The sequence below is a fragment of the Tiliqua scincoides genome, chromosome 1 (assembly GCF_035046505.1).
Source record: "Tiliqua scincoides isolate rTilSci1 chromosome 1, rTilSci1.hap2, whole genome shotgun sequence".
Lineage (NCBI taxonomy): Eukaryota > Metazoa > Chordata > Lepidosauria > Squamata > Scincidae > Tiliqua > Tiliqua scincoides.
The window spans coordinates 59,365,825-59,386,705 of NC_089821.1; the positions used below are offsets into that span (position 1 = coordinate 59,365,825).

The 20,881-nt window shown below is 42.2% G+C and overlaps 1 protein-coding gene across 1 annotated transcript in view; it reads right to left on the reverse strand.

The window, feature by feature from the left end:
• Positions 1–20,881, reverse strand: part of EPS8L2 (EPS8 signaling adaptor L2) — a 110,240-nt gene that overhangs the window by 9,922 nt on the left and 79,437 nt on the right. Inside the window, exons 9-15 of the mRNA XM_066634176.1 lie at positions 17,986–18,065; positions 17,669–17,795; positions 15,138–15,226; positions 9,355–9,429; positions 7,407–7,555; positions 6,574–6,700; positions 4,983–5,092 (exon numbers count right to left, since the gene is read on the reverse strand). Coding sequence (XP_066490273.1) covers positions 4,983–5,092; positions 6,574–6,700; positions 7,407–7,555; positions 9,355–9,429; positions 15,138–15,226; positions 17,669–17,795; positions 17,986–18,065 — 757 coding nt within the window. The remainder of the gene's footprint in view (positions 1–4,982; positions 5,093–6,573; positions 6,701–7,406; positions 7,556–9,354; positions 9,430–15,137; positions 15,227–17,668; positions 17,796–17,985; positions 18,066–20,881) is intronic.

A 20,881-nucleotide genomic window follows, 5' to 3' on the forward strand; every position in this document is an offset into this window, starting at 1 on the left:
TGTAATTGGGTTATAGCATGTGTTGAATATATGCCAAAATAACAATGGTCTGAGTTAAAACATATTTTGCCAAAATAATAATGGTCTGTGCTAAAACATACAGATAAAATTTCTAATTTAGGTTAGTTTCACTGATATCTGTGCTGCTTTGCCAGTAAAATCGTACAAAAGTGTACAAATCATTAAACTCTTCTATGCATCCATAACAAACCCTAACAACAGAGCAAACTATACTAAATAAAAGGATAACACAGAATAATGTTTCTGATTTGAATTCAGATTTTATCTAAATTGATTTTGAAAGGTCTTCAAACTGGGCAAGCCTTCAAAAAGGTGTTTATGACACTATTGCAGGTTGAGTCAGGAATTAGGAAGGATTTTGGAGGGAGCAGATATGGCTGTGTGTGTGCATGTTTTAACACACAGTGGGCACAATCCTAACCAGGTCTATTCAGAAGTAAGTCCTATTTTGTTCAATGGGGCTTACTCTCCGGAAAGTGTGGTTAGGACTGCAGTCCATGTCTTATTAGCTTGCAGAGAAAGTATGTGCAGAGATTCTCTTGAAGATCTGATACTGGCATGAATGTGCCCTGTGATTATAAGCTGAACTCCAGTTTAGGGTTATCTAGTAGAATGTAATTAAAGCTCTTTCTAGCTGTTTACATGGACACATCATCTTAAATCAATTGAAATCTAAACTTATATAAAATATCCCAGAAGGTTAAAGCACATTTAGAATGGCTGCAAATTATTAATGCTGTTACCAATTAAATACGACAATAAACTAACAGATAGCGTTGTGAACATTTGGCTCAGTATCTTCTGTACGAACCTTTCTGTCTGTAATTTACAAGCTGGTAATGCAGAACATTCTTAGGTATTTTTTATTTATAGTGAACATATAAATAATTTGCCAATAAGCAGCATGACTCACATCCCAATCCTGAGCTGCGTGGCATGCGGGGCCGCAGCAGCACCAAAAATGGCTGCCACTGCATCCAGTGCACTCCAGGCAGCCACCGCCTCCTCCTCAAGAGAAGGGGACTTTTGTCCCCTTCCCCCAGGCAAAGTGAACAGCCCCGCAATGGGGCTACTCAATTCTATGTCAACCTGAGAGTCGGCATAGAATGAAGAGCCTCCGTGTTGGGCGGCCAGCCTGACACGGAGGCTCTGGATCAGTGGAGCAAAGCTCCACCGGTCCTGCCTCCCTCCTGCCCTGCTCCCTTCCCCCAGAACGCCTCCTCCTGCCCTCTCTCTACCTCTCCCCACCCCGGAATGCATCCTCATGCCTCCACCTACCTCTCTGCTGCTCGATGGTCCACTGGTGCTAGCCTAGCGCCAGCCAGTACTGTGCTAGTACCAGTGCATGCCAGCAGTGAGCCAGCATGCAAAGCTTAGGTTTCGGCCCACGGTTTCCTTTCAAGGTAGCTGTCCCAATCGAGCAAGGAAAATGTGCATGTGAAAGTAGTCTTCCACAAATATAGCCAATGCATAGCCACATCAAAATGCTCAGTAAATTCTGAACACAGTGTTCAGTGAATACACATCCCTATCCAGGGCCATTAGTTATGGTATGCAACCATGAAAGTGGTTGCAGTATCTTGCTGCATCTTAAAGGTTAATTGATTTATTGAGGCATATACTTTAACTCTGGTTGTCTTTAAAAGTACCACAAGTCTTTTTTAATGTGTGTTTTCCATAAGAGGCTGACAGCCAAATCCTATGCAGCGCTGGGGCACTGGGCCAACGGGTAAATGAATCAGTACCCTCAGGTTTAAACCAATTTATATAAAGCTCTTATCTGCTTCACCATTTATTTCTATGCTGTAATAGGACAATTTACCAGTTTTGAAAACACACTTCCATTTTTATCACTCAAGAAACACATGGTTCTAGAGCACTTAACAATCTTACTTTTCTCTAGTGTGCACTGCTTCTCTTCCTCTAAATTTTCTCAGGTTTTTACCAGCATTTTGCACTGGCAATATCTCAATAGTTTTATTATTATTCCTGCACTGACTATGTGTGTTCTCCTGCATAGTCAGTAAAGGCCCCTCTATTACATTCAAAATATTCCTTAGGCTTTTGTCAGTTGTCGAGTGATACTGACACCTATACATTACACATTATTATTTTAGTTAACTATAAGACTTCTTCTCATGTACCACTCTCACTTTGGCTGATTTGGGATATTTGGTACTCCAGTGAACCACGGATCAATCAACCCTCATAAAACTTTATAGTATGGTAAACACGGCACTGTTGAATCATCACCATGACGTAGGATTTGACATCAAAATATATGGTGCTTTAATGAGCTAGACTAGACAGAAAAGGAACTGGTAATCTTTTCCAGCAGTTGTCCTCAAGAAAAGGTTAAGAAAAGGCAGGAAGACGTGAGTTCTGTTTGAGTTCTTTGATACATGCCAGTAACAGAGTGAGTCACTGAAAAAGCAGTGGACACTGATAGAATTAACACATCGAGGAGAATTTCTTCCTCCAAATGAGGAAGTTGAGTCCAAATAAAACCTTACAGGAAGATATATGGGCATTGCTGACTCACAGCTTCCTGGTAACTGTTAAGTTAAATAAGGTCTACTGTGATGTCATCAGGTTCGCTGTTCTCTGCCCCCTCTGTCAGGGAAATAGAGCAGGGAGATGTTAATGTGATGAAATTGTATCATGTGTTTCTCCACCTACACATGACAGGGAGGCATGTAGGAAGATGCAGGACAGCAACATTCACAAGTCTCCCCCTGTAAAGCAGGCTCTCTTATGACTGGAATATGGGTAGGATGGACAATTAAGGAAGAACTTTCCCTGTCAATCATTTTTCCATTCAATATTCATAGGCATTTTACAGCTTTTATTTATTTAGCACATTTCTGTACTGTACCTTTAACTGCATTTCCAGGGTTGTTTAGAAAGACATTATAAAAACACAAGACAAACTACTTGTTATTATGGGGGATGCCAACATCTTTCCCCACAGTTGAGACATGTGGATGATTTGTATCGTGTGCACCTGTGGGATACTTCCTGTGATTTCATTTGACATATATTCCTCTTCTCATACTTGCCATTTTCATGAAAACTAGATGCATTTCTTTAACAGCTAAGCATTCCAGTGTTGAACTATTTAAAAATGACCGTGCCATACAGACACTTAAGAATGGTTAAGGAAAAAGGCAAAATTTCCATCCCTGCCATTTCGTAGGCCTTTTGCACAAATCATAAAAACATTTCATCTCCTTTTTTGGTGCTCAGAGGACAGAAAGCCAGACGGGAGAGTAATAGGAGGCACTGGCATCGCTAGGGGGTGCGGGCCACACCAGGTGATGCGCCCTGGGGGGTGACGTGCCCTGGGGGGAGGGCGCGCTAACATTGCGGGGTTAGGAGCTACCATGTCATGCCATACACTGTTGGATGTGGAATGGCCAGTGGAGTGCAATGGAACAAACAGAACTGAAATCGCTCCTTTCGTTCAAAAGTTATGGCCAAAAAACCAGAAGGAAAAAAAGCATGGAGCCCTATGGAAAGTGAAAGTGAGCTGTATCATGTGTTAACTCGCGAGTAGGCATACTTGCCATAGTCCGTTGGAAAGGGCAGGCTGAGAGGAATCCAACGACACCAGAATGGTCCCGATCCAATGAAGGCAGCCCCCAAAAAACACCCGAGAAGCTCTCCCCTCCCAGCTGTGAGCCTGAGCCTGAAAGAAGCCACGTGGCCGCCTTTACTCGTGAGTAGGCGGACTTGCCTTAGTCGAGGCAGGCTGAGAGGCTCCAAGGATGTCAGAATGGTCCTCATCCAAAGAGTGCAGCCCCCAAAAACACTGGAGGAGGTTCCTCCCTCCCAGTCTATGGAGCCCTATGGAAAGCAAAGCAGCCTCATAGTCGTGTTTATTTGCGAGTAGGCAGACGTGCCTTGGCTGGTGGTCAGGTCAGGCAAAGTGGAATGTGAGGACACCAGAAGGGTCCTAATCCGATGGAGCTGCTCCAGAAGGCAGCTTCCCCCCCCAAAAAAGAGGCTTGAATGGTAAGGGGAAAGTTTGCACTTGTGAAGCCAGGTGGGTCTTTATTCTGATGTGTCTGAAATAGAAGAACTTTAAACTGGGCACTGGGAGGGTTGAAGAGCTCACTGATTCTTTTTGGGGGGTTACTGCAGGCAGACTACAGAGTAAGCTCCATTGACCACTATGGGACTTACTTAACAGTAGACATGCATAGGATTGGGCTCACAGGCTGCAATTCTTCCCACGCTTTCCTGAGAGTAAGCCCCATTGACCACAATAGGACTTACTTCAGAGTAGATTCACTTGGTGGAACAGTACTGGCTCCCCCTTATTTAATTATTTTATTTTATTTTAATTATTTATAATTTGCTTGATTATGTCACTTCTAGCCATGACACTACTTCTAATGCGTCCTGGACTGACTGTCATTCTAAAAAGTGGGTCCCAGTGCTAAAAGTTTGAGAACTGCTGCAATAAGGTGTTAGTAAGTTGACACGGGTGTGTGTGTGTGACTCTACAAGTTTTCAAAATCACTAAAATCAGAATTTGGAGGAATAAGACCATCATGTTATATATCAATCAATGCGTAATTTCATGCAGAATGCAATGAAACAAACCACATTGAAATATCTGTGTTATAACAAAAGGTACAGCCAAAAAACTGGTGGGGGCGGGGCAATGGTACATCACCATGCCCACCTGGGGCATTGCCCCGCCCACTTCATGGGGTGACACACAGGCCTCCCGCACCAGGTGACATGAATCCTAGTGACACCACTGATAGGAAGGACAGGACAGGCTGACCCAGATGACTTTTTCCTCTCTTCCCCCCATCTTTTCACAACACAGTCACAGTGTTTAATGGTATCCCTTTGACACATTCAACACCTCAGGATCATGTGCAAAGCTACATGTTCTTGGTGCAACTAACTTGCATACTTTCTGCTTTATTCTATGCACTAGAAATTACCTATTTACATGCTGAGTAACATGTTGAGTAAAAGCATCCACAGCTTGCATTTGATCAGATGTCTGGACAGGTTTTATGTTACGACTGGAATACCCATTGGGTGATGATAGCTTGGAAGATAAAACGGAGAAAGAACATTATTATTAGAAGGAAAACAATATCTCCAAGAAGAAGGTGAAACTGCAGATCACATAAGAGTTCCACCAAAATGTGGAACTGTATGCTGGCCTCCCTCTTGGAGAAAGGCACCTACACTGGGGAGCATTTTTGTACCAATAATTTCCTATGATAGAATACTGTATAAAACTACGAAACTTCTGATTTTAAATAAATATAGAGCACATAATTCTGGGATTAATTTCAAGTAAATTAATTTACAGCCCCTCTGGGTTCAACACTTGATTTTGGTTAGAGATGTTAATCAATCCAATGCAACTGCACCATATCAGAGAAAAGGAGGGGCAAAATCTGACACAATGGCTTCAGTTGAGCTACCATTAGTAGGCTCCTGCATGTGTGTACAGCAAATGTGTGTACATGTGTGTACTTTTAGAAGTGGGCTATGTCAGAGTGCCAGATGCAGGAGAGGACACCAGGATGCTGGTCTCTTGTTGTCTGGTGTGCTCCCTAGGGCATTTGGTGGGCCACTGTGAGATGCAGGAAGCTAGACTGGATGGGCCTATGGAATGATCCAGCGGGGTTGTTCATATATTCTTAAAGTGCCAACATCCCAACCACAACCAGGGCTGCAGCACCTGTCAGGCTATCAACAATTGTGTTATTCACTTCAATTTGGAAAAGAGGAAGAAGGGTGAATGATGGAAAGTGAATGAATTCAGTCCTCCCCTCCCACTGCCAAACAACTGATCAGCATTATTGCTGATAATCTTACAGGCTTGGATAAGGCTGTTCAGCATCATGAATCATGCATATAACACCCATTTATGCACAGTGTCCTTCTGCAGTTGCTATATGCAAATAAAAGCTTGCTTCTACTCATGTATGGTCAGCCTGAGGTGAGTTAAGAATTACTCTAGTATCAATAGCTTTCAGTCACTGGGTTCATTAGACATAATGTAAAACCATGGTTTGTTTAGCTAAACCATGATTTTGTGTTATGTCTGAATCTGAGCCTATGAACAAACCAGGAACAGAAACTATTGTTTGATATTCATTTGCAAGTCGGACTTTGTGCTAACTGTAGTTGTGTGTTATGAGTTAGGACACTGCTTTGCTTCTAGAGGCTACTGTACCATGAAGAGACGGGAGTGAACTTATAAAGCTGATTTCTCAGCATTTGGGAAACAAAAACAGACCGGTAGGTCTAAATCATAGTTTACATGTTGTACATCTGGAAGCTCAAACCACAGTGTGGGTTCCTAACTATAGTTACCACAAATCATGTGTTAAGTCTGAACCCAACCAAAGAAACAGCAGGAACATCAATATAAACCATACTGTTTCTCTGAATCAGTTTTCTTTTATTGGCCACGGATTTATTTATTTTCATGGACGCATGCAGAGTATTTGGCTCACAGCTTGAGTAAGTTCATGGAAAAAGGGGGAAGGGAGCTTTAAGTTTGAAACTTACCTCTTCTTGCAGGTGGCCAATGTCTATTTCCCAAGGGGCTCCACGAAAAATTTCCAAAGGTGGCTCCCACCCATTACGGAACTTTGGAATATAGCTTGGAACATTGGCGTCTCTTGGCCACTCAGCTCTTGGAAACACATTCAAAAGAAATTTGTTTTATATGCAACAAGGATCACATGACATATTTTCTCTATTCTTGGACATAGCCGGCAATCTCAAAGTTCAAAATATATTTTGAAAGAATTCTGATTTCCTGATATTTTCAGCAACCTTGAAATTGCCACCAAAAATCATATAAGGCTAGAAACCAGATGACTTATCTTTTTCAGAAAGCTGGAGATGATTTGAAAGCTAAAATACTGGAGTGGTGTGGACACTCCCTTCCTCTCTGCATTTGGCAAACAAGTTTCGTACAATTTCAAACATTCAACCAGAGGAAATAGTGAGACAAACAAAAACAAAAATGTATACGCACAACAGGGAAAGCAGTGCCTCTCTCAAACCACCTTCAGTTATCTTAAAAGTGATTGTCTCTCTCCAGTCTAAAATACAAAGCAACACTGAAACAGACCATGGAATATTTCCAAGGTTTCCTTTTGAATTCCTGCTGGCATGTAATTTTTGTGTGGAGAAAGTTTCCAAGCATTATGAGAGTCCAAATCTGAGTCAAGATCACGAATTAAGAAACTCTGGCCCATTTTCTAAATGAATGGAACATACAATTTCCCAAATAATACTTCATACGGCTGCCAGAGAGCTTTCCCCTTTTCCAACCTCAGCCAACACAAGGTTATTCTTTTCTAGTTTGCTCTTTGGATCTGCTTTGTACTTACCTTGACCTTGTCCATGTCTCTCCCAAGGATTCCCACAGTGTCATTTCTTTTGGGGTTAGATGACCTTTCAGAAAATCTGTGGTGTCTTTAGAAAGAAGTGGGCTGACGACAGATCTTGCAAGTTCAGGACCTCCACAGCTTCCAACAATCTAGATTACACATGAGAAGATACAATTATTTTTCAATCATATTTCACAATGTTTGACAGAAACCAGTTTATAATTCTCTTCTTAAAGAAATACATTGAGAAGCCAGTGGAGGATCTAAAAAAAAACACCAAGGGGATCCTAATTCAGGTTTTATAGGCTTTTAGCTTTCTACTGCATCAGTGGGGGTTGCATATGCTTCAAGCAGTTCAGTGGGCCAGTTGCTAAGTAGGTAATATCTTGGATTTACAGAAGGACTCCTGAATTTAATTCTATGAGCGCTTACATTTTCAAATATTGTCAGCATGAGTCAGATACATTATCTGTTCATAGACAATCCTGTGAATGGCAGCCATCCAAGGATCAGCTCATAGAATCATTGTGAAGCAAATTACGTTGCTCACCCATTCCATGTATATGTACAGTATAGGTACATTTACTGAAACCACGCCAGGAACATTCTCAATATACAGTACTTCCATGTTTTAGTTTTATATACACTTGACAAAGTCAACATGAAGCAACTGGTTTTTGCTTTAATCTGCATTATGTAAATTCAGTGTTTTGTCAAATACATCTGTCACGGGTTGATCCCCAGTCCTGACAGGTAATTTGCTGGCTGTACAGTAACAGGCCTGAAGCCTTGGCTGAACCAGGACTGCACAGCATCCTGGGAGCCTCATGCTGATGCAATATCTGGTGATATTGCATCAGGTGACTTCATGTGAGTGTGTGTGTGTGTGTGGCAGCAACAGCACAGTCAGCATGACTGTGCAGTATTCCCAATGCTGTGATTGGCTGCAGGAAATATAAATGTCCAGCAGAGGCAAGCGTGTGGGAGAAGCAGAGCACTGTGAGCCGGAGGCTACGTTGGGATCCGTTTGTACTATTTGGACTCTGTAAATATCTGTACATAAGTAAAAGGAGGAGTGTGGTGGAGAACCTCTGCCTCTGAGTCTTCCTTGTCGCCGGGGGTGATAGTGTTTCGGCCGTGAGGCGCAGAAACAACAACAGCTGTTGCAGCTTTCTGCCGTGCCAAGCCATTGGCGGAGCTCCAGCAGCAAACCGGAGCGGTTCCGGAGTATCCTGGGCACAACACAGCTCGCAACACAGCTTAGCTGGTGAAGTTCCTGCTTATAGGAAGCAGGAAACTAGGTGCTACGCATCAGTGCTTATGGAAAATATGAACTATGCCAGCCATATCATGGAGCCATCATGGGTGGTTACTTTTATATAGCACATGGATGGTGGATAGGAGGTAATGTACTTTTTTTCCTGCAGTGTTACTTTTTCAATACCAACTTTGCTACCTGCTCAGATCAAGGTTTTCTTGCGTGTGTGTTTACAGAATACATTCAGAGATAAACAGATTCAATTTTATGCTCCATTGAAGAGATCAGGAGAAGTTGTTGCAATATCCAGTCTCTTCAAAAGATCATGCACAGAGGCTGCAATTCTATACACATTTACCTAAGAGTAAGCCCCATTGAACACAGTGGAACTTAACTTCTGAGAAAACATGTATAGGATTGCACTGACAGACAGGTGGCACTATGTGTGGATATTTCCACGTGCGAGCCATCACCATTTTGCAACACTGAAAGAAATGGCACCTGATGGAACAAGCTAAAGAACATGCTATATGCATTTATAATAAGTTTCCTATTCTTAACGTATAAGATTTCATGGACTGAACCTTAATATAAAGTGAACCCTGAATTGGGTTATTAATCTTTATGGATGTTGGTGGTTATGGTACCAAAACATAAGGAAGAATGTAGAGCTTATAATGAAGAAAATACCAATTCCAATGGTCCAAACAGGAAATGCACTAGTTCAGAAGCACTTGGATTCTGGATATGTTTTCTCAGTTTGGCCTAAAAAGAAAAATGATATTTAGTTAATCTAAATTTGGATCACAGATTTTATATTCAAAGAAAATACATAACTATTACTGTTTCCTTGAGATCTTGCTTGAAATCAGAATGGCAGAAATGATGTGAACTATAATTCCAATACTTGAAACTAAGATTGACTTAAGAAATCAATGGTTATTCAGTTGGTGTAGGAGTACAAGTCTGCATTACCCAAAGAGGTTAGTTTTCAGCCCTCTTGTACAATGAAACGCCTTTATTAAGGTATCTTGGGTCAGTTCTTCAAAACATGAAACAGTTTTGAAACTCTTGGTATAAACAAGATGTCTAAATATTCTGGATATTAGACTGGATTCTGAAACTGGTGACTTCAGATTGTAATCCAGCAAGCACCAGTGTTTCACATACTCCAGTCACTTCAAATCGCCTTTTATAGATAAATCTCATTGATATAATTGAAAGATGTGAAGCAGAGCAGTACTTAATGACTAATGGAAAGCACTCTGTATTTGGTATTTACATTTCACAGTTTGCTTTGTTATTAGTAATAATCCCGTAATGTTTCAAACTTGGACAGCCTGATCCACTGCCTGGGCAGCGCTGCTCATGAGCAATTGCAGATGCAAATGTACGGTAAGGCACACTGCGGCAGCCAGGAAGAGAGAGGTACCAGTGGAGAGGCTCATGCCCACTCTCCTCTAGGGCTACCGGCAGCAGGCACAGCTGGAGCTGCAGATAGTAAGCTTCCCAGGTGGCGGGGAGGTGTTTCTGGGCAAGAGGGTGGAGGGAAGGCAGTGAAATTGGGTGGGGGAGGGTGAAATGGGAGGCTTATCAGGCCTGGAAGGGGAGCAGGGATGTTGGCAGAGGCTGCCACTGGATCCTATTCCCCCTCCCGAGCCTCGAAGCCTAACATAGGTCTCCTCAGTTCTGTGTCAGCAATTGAGCCAGTGAAGATCTGAGTAGACCCATCAGGGCAACCAGTGCTACCTTACCCCAATGAGACCTCCAGCTTCTTCTCCTGCCCTGCAAGATACAGCAGTGACCATTTCGGTGCTGCTGTGCTGTAGGGCAGGCCAGCAGCATAGGATTGGGCCCTAAGTGTACACTGTGGAAAGCACCGCAGAAGTAAATTTCAGTTATACCTCTGCTAACTGAGTAAGAGGCACTTTTTCAAGTGGGTGATCCGTGTTTTTTTTAGCAGGGGGAGAGTAACTGGCCCTCCTCACCTCAGCAGTGTCTTTTCTAGTGGCTGTCTGCTGGTGTTCTTTTGCATCTTTTTAGATTGTGAGCCCTTTTGGGACAGGGAGCCTTTAGTTATTTGATTTTTCTCTGTAAATCGCTTTGTGAACTTTTTGTTGAAAAGCCGTATATAAATACTGATAACAACAACAACAACAACTATTATTATTATTATTATTATTATTATTATTATTATTATTATACACAGCTTGTTGTACAGTTGGAGTGGGGTTTGTCTTAATGTAACCACACCAGTTTCTGATCAATGCTACATCCAAAACAAGGAAGGAGCACAATCAGAGGGATTTACAAGAATATTAAATGTGTTATTGTGTTAGCAGCTAACACTAGGACACATGAATACACCTTTTATTACAGAAAATTTGGCAAAGTTAACAAAACGTTTCTTCATGGAAACCAAAATTTAGCAGCTCAGTACATTACCACAGGGTTTCTCAAACTGTAGGTGGCAACCCACTATTGTTGATGGGTCATGAAGCTGCAACTGCAACTGACAAGCTGCTAGCTGAGAAGAAAAATGCATTGAGTCCTATGGAAAGTGAAACTAAGCTACACTGCACGGTTACTCATAAGTAGATGAACGTGCCTTGGTCCATTGCAAAGGGCAGGCCAAGAGGAATCCAACGACACCAGAATGATCCTGATCTGATAAAAATGGTAGAAGGGAAGGAAGTCCCTTCCTCCAAGCTTACAAATGTATAGAGCAAAACTCAGCTACATGTTTGCATTTACTCATGAGTAAGCAAACATGCCTTAGCTCCTGATGAAGGTCAAGCAGTAGAATGCAAGGCTACCAGAATGGTTCCGATCCTATAAACATGGAGCTCAGCAAGTGCTCTACAAGGCAACCTCCCCTTAATAGTATACAGTGGTTACCAAACTTTTTCGCACCAGGACCCACTTTTTAAAACAACATTTATCAGGACCCACCTAGATTTACCACACTTTTGCTTACTCGTGTGTAAATGCGAACATGTAGCTGAGTTTTGCTCAATAAATTTGTCAGCTTGGAGGAAGGGACTTCCTTCCCTTTCACTGCTTTTGGGGGGCTGCGTTTATCAGATCAGGATCATTCTGGCCATTTTCTATCTCAAAGCTGATGAGAAGGGCCCTTTAAATTAAAAGGAAAACAGTCATTTAATAATGCCAGAGAGGGCAGCCTGCTGACAATCCATCAATCATTCTCTCTGCAGGCTTCTCTCCTCCCTTCCCCCTGAGCAGTGAAAGGGTTAACTTTGGCTGCAGCTTGCAGAGACTAATGCTCTGGTTTCCCTGGAAACTATACCCTATCTCATCTCTCCTTATTTCTTTTACTTTAATTTTTATAATTATTTAAATTTATTTATTTATAGCCCACTAACTAGGGAAAATGCTGCAATTTCCATGCTTGCCAAGGGCAATTTCAGTGCTTGCTCCATTCTCAGGAAAGCACTTCCTGCTTGATGTCACTTCTGCCCATGACATAACAGGTTAATGACATCACTTCTGGTGGGTCCCAGACAGATTATCATTCTAAATGTGGGTCCCAGTGCTAAAAGTTTGAAAAGCACTGCATTACAGAATTCTGCATAACTAATATCTTGCTAGTTTTAACTTTTTTTAAATTGTGAGCAATATGGTGGTAACCACACAGATATTGGGATGAAGCCAGTGTAAAATTTGCTTGTGACATTGACTTTCTTCCCAGTCTGTAGGAATTAAAATTATAGGGGAACTGTCAGATGTTCCATGTGACGCTATATAAGTTGATTAAGGGCTTGCTTAGACATTTAAGGAACGTGTGCCCTAGCAATAGTTTTCTTTGTACAGCAATATTTGCAAAAGGCATTAATGGTGCTCTATGCAGATCACATATTTTTTGGATGTGTTATGGCCTTTGGCTAAACTATACATTTTTGACTGATTGATTGACTTGGTTAGATAGTTATGGGGAGATTAAGCGCAGGGAGTTAGCTGTGCCGCTGTCAACTGTCTTTTTTTTTTTTTTAGTTTGCACAACCAGGCTGGAAAGAATCTTAGGGACAAGCCAGTGCAGATTTTCTCTTGCTGCAATAAGAGCATTTTTTAAATTATTTATCTACCAAATGAGGTAGGCACACACACAATAGAAGAATGGCAGCAAGAAGGACAATAGCAGTGCCTTAGGCTTTCAATGTAGGGCAAGCTACAATTTAAAAGCAGATGTGCATAAGAAACCCCAAGCTGCTTATCTTTCTTTTAGTGATAAGTAGCCTTGAGAGGTTGCACTCTTTGAGGCACGGTGACCTTTGACCCTAGACTGTAAAGTCATTGGATAGCCCAGTAGAGTATAAGCAAAGACAGAATCATTTAAAAAGTCTGGCTAAAGCATAAAGGTATATAGAATAGTAAAGCATAGTAAATGCTTGGGGCCTCAAAGGCTATGTTGATACACTTTGGAATTTGAAAAAGGGAGTCGTATCTAAGGAAAAGATATATAGGCTTCATCTTGGCAGAAGCACACGTCTTACCAAGGACATTACAGTTCTGAGAAGACACATATGGAAACATTGTAGACAGTAGAAGTAAGCTTTAACTGCTTGATTTTAGAAAAGCCTTAAAATAGACAAAAGCTTTAACATTGCAAGGAAGGTTTATCAGTTGGCAATGCTTCTTGGCAAACTAACAAAGCATCTAGCTAGCTAACCACGGACACCTGCAAGGGATGAATTCTAGAAGACAAACACAAACTTCTGCTTTTAGAGTCTCTTTGTTTGAATTGCAGCTGAAATGGAGACATGTATGTTTAGAGGGATTGGTGCAGGTTTGTTAGGAAGGTGCAGAGAAAGAGAGAGAGGCCTAGTGCATGTAATGTAAGGAAATCTGAGTAAAGGTAAATGGGAGAAGGATTTGTTAAAAAGGAAAATGTGATGCAGTGAAAGTTTGATATATGAAGAATCAAGCAGGGAAGGTGACATTGTTGTGATGCTTCAAGGATATAAGAGAGCAAAGAGCTGGCTGAAGCCTTAGCTCAAAGAGATTACACTTTAGCAGGTGCTAGGCAACCACTAAAAAGGGAAAGAGGTCACTTCTTGGCAAAGATATACACCACTTTACCTCTTAATAGCTAACTGGTCACAATAGTCATATAGAATCATGTTAGTGAAATTGTTAAAGGAAGTTTAAAGGACTTTGCTTCACAGAGGTTTGCAAAGGGACCCACAGTGTTTTACTAAAATCAGGAGATAGGTGGCTCAAGCAGGGTCATCTTAATTAGGAAGGGTCTGAAGGGAATATACGCCAAATTGGGGTCTCCACACCTGTGTTTAAGTGTTCTAGTGTTAATGAGGATGTTACAGCGAACCCTACTGGTTTTTGAAAACTTTTGGAAATCGTGTAATTTTGGCTAAATTTTAAGGTAAAACCCCGCCCGTATGTAAATCAGAGCCAATCAATGGTTTGGCTCACTTGTTGCCCACCTATTTTCTATCTTCTACATAAATGGTATTTTATCTATATCCTATTAGGAATTAGCCCCATTTATGATGTCAAACTTCCAGCGAATGGGAAGTCTGGATTTTCAGACAAAGGGCCAAGAGTCGTATAAGAGTTCTGGACACAGTCAAACTGGGGCCTATGCTTTGGACATGAGTCCTGTGGACCAATTGTATACAGTTCAAATAAAAGCCTGTGAACCTTCATCCCTGTGTGCCGAGTCGTTCTGAGTTGCTTATCTGACTTACTTATCTGCCTTGCAACACTCTTAACCACAGAAACAGTGAGGGGAAGGGAGTGCTTAAGCCTTCCCCATCAGTTATTTTTCAAAACTGTCTGCCCCAGCTGTGAAATGATAAGCAACAGAGGCGATGGAGGGCCGGCCAGAGGATCAGTGGTAAAGCAGTGCTGCAACTTTTCCTATTTGCATTTGCTTCCCCATTTTTCCTCTCAGTAGCAGTACTGGAGAAAAATCTACAGTACAATCATGTACTCAGTCTATCTTATACACAATATCACAAAGATACAGCAGCTTTTGGGGCTGAGGACTCTGCATTACTATGGATTTACAGGATTTCTGTAAATGTTAATTCAGTTTCTGCATTCATTTTTTGCTTTATGGAACTTAGATCTTTACTTTCAAAAATCTCATTTCTTGCAGATATCCAAACATAATGAAACCCCTGAAACTAAACTGAAACACTAATGAATCCCCTGAAACTAAACTTTTTTTTCAATATTTTAAAATAATTAGGAACCTTTATGTAGGACAAGCTTCTTTATGAACTGCAAATATTTCAGCAATAGTAATATTGTTACTATTGTTAATACTCCTTTTGTTTAGTTGCTTCCTTTTGTTGATTTTGAGAGATGGTGCTCTCATCAGATTTAAAAAGCACAGTACCCCATTGGTACAAGATGATGGCATGAAGCAGGAGTATACTACTACCTGTCTTATGTAGACAAAAGAAATTTCAATAGAGCCTTTTGCTTCTTACCAGGAGATTTAGTGCCAACTTGGTTTTCTGGAAGCAGTCGATGAATTCAGTCTCATTTGGGGGTTTTGCCCTCAAAGTCAGAACCCCCTCTTGAAAGCAGAAGTGTTGGAGATTAGAAACAAAGAGGGTTCAGTTAAAAAGCAAATAGTAATAGTGAATTTTAGGAGAAGCATTAATAAGGACTATTGTATGTCTCACAGGTTAAATAACCAATATGAATTTTATTATTGGGGGTGAGTGAGGAATGCTTCACAATGATATGGCCAACCTCTGTATATTCCCAGGAGTCATTCTTTTCTCCATACATTAATTTAGGGGTCAGAACCACCTGGCATTCTCATGGATGGCCAGGATCTACTCAGGCAAAAGCCAAATTCCAATATCCCATCTCATTCTCCCAACATTCTGATACATTCCAGCGTGATCAAGAAACACAACCCAGGATGGAAGGGATTAGCTTGAGAAGGGGCTAGCTTGGATCTCAGAGGTGGTCACCAAGGTTGGGGTCAGGTGACTTGGACTCCTGTCACAAAAAATGCACGTTTTTCGCTGACTCGTTGACCTGTGAGTCATGCAGAAAAACACTCAAGGGCTACTGACTCATGACTCACAGTCCACTCTGACGATTTGAGTCATGCGCCAATGAACACAGGTTGCGTCGCCCGCCCTTGCACGAGAAACCAGTACCAGCAGCTAGCAGGGTACACTATGTTCAGAGATGGGCTGAGGGTGGAGTGATAGGGTTAACTTTTTTTTGTTTGCGCTCTGAAAAATTGGCTGGGTCTTGTGATGCAGCACCTGCTGCAGTTTCTGCAAAAAGTTTCAATTTTACCTGGGTTTTGCACAGACCCCAGACAGTGAGGCTGGTTCTCTGCTGCATCTATTGGCCGAAGGACACGTCTCTGGGAGAGGGAGCGACAAGGGGGACAAGAGCAGCCACTTTTCCCCATAGGGACAAGTGGGTTTTGCAAGCAGGAGTGGTGTAGGAGGCTGGGACAAGCGGGGGGGGGAGTATCACCTATACTTTTGTCCAAACCTCTCTTGGCAGAGTTTATCTGTCATCCTCCTGCTGGTTTTTCAGCTGCATTTTCTGTTGCAGAAGGGATGGGTGTGTTCCACACTGCTTCCTGACAGGTGGGATGAAGGGGGGACAGCAGGGGAATGTTTAAAGGGAACACTGAGATATGCCTATAGCCCGTCGCAGCCCTGTTTCCCTCTGCAGAGCTGCAGCAGGCTTTTGCTCACTCGGCTCATGCTGTTCTCGCCCCATGCCTTCCTGCCTGGCTGAGGTGGGATGCACGCTTGCTCCCTGCCATACCAGTGGAGTGAAGGGGGGGGGGTTCTTTGGTTGCAGCTGGGGTGGGATTGCATGGGGGAAGGGAAGGGGTGAGTGCTGTAAACCACACTGCTGCTGGACATTGGGGCGGGACAGCAGGGGAGAGTTGAAAGGGAACCCTGAAGCGCAAACACCGCCCAGAAGCAGCCCCATTTTTCTCTGCGGAGCCGCGGTGGGCTTTTTTAAGGGGGTAGGGCAACTTGACTCAAGTTCTATCAAGTAGCGAAAGGGTGACTCAGTGACTTGGAAAGTGCCCCTGTTATGACTTATTTTTGAGTCGAATCGCAGGGGGTGGTGACTCGTGATTCAACTGGAGTCGTGCCGCGCTGAACTTTTCCATTCCTGGTGGTCACTGAATTCTATGGTTCAAAGTGAACTGCTTTTAATCTAGAACAGTACTGAGAGGAGATACAACTTGCTTCTCACTCCAGGCACAGCAAGGGCAGGGCTCCCTTTTTCTCCAATAGGAAAAAGTGTCACAGTTGCATACAATGCTGAAGTGGGAGCAAAGTCTGACAACCACCCCCTAGCATTGGGTGGCCCAACAACCACTGAAAGAACGCTAAAGAATTTCCCATCCTACTCTTCCCCATTGACTCCTCAAGATCTGTAGGATGTTCCAGGTGCGAAACTGGGGGGAAGGAGGTAAAGGTCTCTCGCTGCTGGAACAAATGCAGCCTGCCTATGGAAGAGAAGTATGGGTGGGGAATGTGAAGGGACTGCATCTCTTGACCTCTCCTTTACGCTTCAGATGAAATATCAACCTATACTGAAGCTGGTGTTACTAGCAGTGTCACAGGTCACAGGCACTCACATGGTATGAGTGCTTGTTTTGGGGCTGAGGAACTTCTCAAAGTGTTTCCAAAGGATTCTCAAGAGGCGGCCTGGCAGTGGTTCAGTGCCATTGCACAGTGTACATGACAGCTACATAAACAATATGTCTGTGAATGGGACTGGCCTGGGAGAGGAGTGGAACCAGCAGAAGCTGCTGGACCCTATCTTCCACTTTGGGCTCAGCCTGACACAATGCTTCCTCAGACTGCAGTGGCGAAACAGCCAGAGCAGACTCGAATAGCCCCACTGCAGGGCCTGCACCCTTATTCGGCGGAAGGGGATGAGTGGTAACCTTTTTGGTGCCACTGCATCCCATGGCACTGTGGTAGTCAGAACTGGGTTGCCCTTCAGCCTAGTATACCTGCTGGTCCTTTCTTCTTGTTCTTCTTCCCTTTCTTCCTTTGGTTTAGTTGTTTGAATGCCTCTGCTGCTTTCTGAAGCTTGGAAACAAACACTTCAATATCATCTAAGGTGCAATTCAGGGTTTGCTGTAAAGACACAAATGAAAAATAAAATACATCAATAGCCAAAGTCTACTCACATTCACCACTTTATTCCTCCCAACTTAGAAAATCTCTCTCTCTCTCTCATGCTTTGATACAGAAAGAAAGAGAGAAATTCAAAATTGTTATTGCAACTGAATTAAAAAAATTATAGGGCAGTGCTAGTATCACTAACCGTTTCTTTTTCAATCTTCTGTGCAAAAATTGCACGAGACTCTTCATGATCCTTAGAGCCAGAATTTCGTCGCTCATATTCTGCAAAACACGAAGTCGAAATGCTTACCTGTCAACTGAACGAGACTAAAGCAACAGTGGATTCAAAGCATTTAATTAAAACTGCTTTATTTACTTTGGCACAATAGTATTATTAATGAACATAATAACATAAAATGGACTGTGATAGTGTGTCAAAGGAAGCAAGAAAGACTGTTTTCGGAGTGGAAATGACCAATCACATTTCTCAGCAGGCATAATGTGTCATTTCTACAAAACTAGTTGGTTTATTTTCTTGACATGAACACAAAAGAACAGCCAATATGCTCTTCTTCTAGTCTAGTTTATTTGGCAAAGTTGCATCTGTCTTACTGAAAATAGAGCCAATTTTGTAGAAGGCGCTTTAGCGGCTTCTGCCAAGTTCCAGGAGCTAAGAACAGCATTGAGAATGTGTTTGAGCACAACTCTTGCAGGAGATTGGGAAGAGTTTAGGTGAAGATATTCCACAGGAAAATAAGGCAATGAGAATGCAACTGAAGATATTGCCTCTATCTAAAAAATATTTGCACCAAAATCAGGGAAGTGATCCTACAATAATAAAAACAGAGTTATCTCTTCCTAAAAGGTATAAATACAAGTAGGCATGAGTCTGTGACAAAGATGTTCCTCTCTCTTGCTCCCTCATTACTTTTGCTATAATGTAGAACCTGTTTTCAACACAGCACTCTTGAAAGAGAACAGCCTGGATGCCAGAAACAGAAGGCATATACAGGTTGATTCTCATTATTCAGGAGGGTTCCATTCCCAGAACTCACATGGATTTCAAAAATTGCATTAAAGCAAATCCATTTAAAAAACAATGTCCTTTTGTGCAGCAATTTAAAACAGCCTGACTTTTGTGATGTAAAACAGAGACATTAGGCAGACAATCCATCAATCAGTCTCTCTCCAGGCCCTTAGAAAGGCTTCACTCCAAGCTGGGGACCTCTCCCTTCACCAATACAAAGTGATTATCTTTATTTCACATGCTCAGGGGAAAGGAAGGAGTTGCTGGCTGGGAGTGAAGCTGTTCTGCCTGGAGAATGATTGATGGATTGTCAGCTTGCTGCCCTCTCTCGCATTAATGAGGCTATTGTTAAACTATTTTCCTTTAATTTAAAGGGCCCTTCTCATCTCATTTTTTGAGAACGAAAAATCTTGGATGCCTTTCCAATTGCTGAGCTATAGTTCAGCAATGTTTCATATCCAAGCGTTAGGGTTTTGTTGAGGAGAAAATTCTTTGCCACACTGAAGGGGGTTTGAACTGGCATCTAAAATTCCTATTCTGCTCATGGTCACAAGCAGAGAAATGACACAGGGCAGAAATAAGAAGGAAATGCTGCAGAGTGAAGTAGTAAGCAGTGGTCTTAACTGTGTTGCCTCTATGTGTGTGGCCAAGGCCTCCACTTTGTTCTCCATACCTGCTCTCCTAAACTTAATAGCAGTTCAACATATAGAAATTAGATAAAGCTTTTCCTGGCAAGAACATGCAGGGATAGGAGCACAGCACAGTAGCAGGGCATGTGCTTTGCAAAGTCTTGGATTAACTCCCTGGTATTTCCTGGTAAGACTGGGGAAAACCCATGTCAAACCCTAGACAGTTGTTGCTAGTCAGTGCAGGCAATACTGAATTACAGGACTTAGGAAAAGGCTGCTTCATATATATGCATATCGTGGAAAGGCAAGAGGATATAAGCAGGAGAAAAGTGTCTCTTTCAATTGGCAGATTAATAGAAAACTGAATGAAGGGCAAAAATAAATACAGAATTGCTTAATGGCTCCAGGGTGCTAGGATTTCTGCATGAATGCTGTTGTGTACAGGCTCATACATAACTCAGAGGAGCTCTGTAGGAACTTGTACAATCCTCTCTCCAAATGTGTTTTCATTTTTCAGAGTGGAATGGTACAATGTGTATAAGTACCCCGTGCTTGAAATAAAAAGTGCACACAACCTGTAAAAATGTAAGGGACAGATAAATCATTGCTACAGCCGGGCTGCATTTCACTGCATGCTGCTTCTGAATACACGTTTTTCTTTGCATTTATAAGTTGGGAAGGAAAGGAACATACTAGCTTTCAAAATCCTAAGAGACTGCTCAATGTCATATAGTAAGAATTCAAACAAAAGAGTCAGAATGCAGAAAATGGGAGGGGTTGACACTGAGTCACAAAATCTGCCTGCACATCATGTCATTTTTAAGTCAGGGAATTAAGGTGCTAGCTGAGGCAGGTACTAAATATGCCTTAGTAAGTAAGCGGATTCCTTAAATGCTCCCTTTTCATACAAAGAAATATTCTACTACGTGCCAGACCCCATCTTGTCAGATTATAGAAGAAAAAAAAGATGCAGTGTCTTGGCTTACAATAGATAAGTATGGAATGACCATTTTAATAAAATAGTCAGTGAAAAAAGAAGTTATAAAAGTATTTTTCCTAATTAGGAGAAACAGCAACCCACCTTACAATGAATTGCTGTGAATTGTTAGTGTTTTGTTTTTAGTCAAGTATAAAGATAGCCTTAAATGGTCCTCTCCTGGGATCTCTATGATCCCAGAGGCTTTTGTCAGTCCACCTAATAGTGTTTAGCCAGCCCCCTGCTGGAACTAGCAGCAACAGTTGAATGACACAGGTCCAGTGCCAGCGTTCCCTACTCACCAGGTGCTGTAAGCATGCTTTAAGGCACATTTACGGCACCCAGTGCTGGCGCTAGGGCTCAGCACTGGGTGAGTTTAGGGCTGGGCCCTTATTTGGTGTGATGTTCTGCATTGCCTTTGGTTTTTGTGGGGGTTCTTTAAATGCTCTGGAGCTGCTTGTTTGTG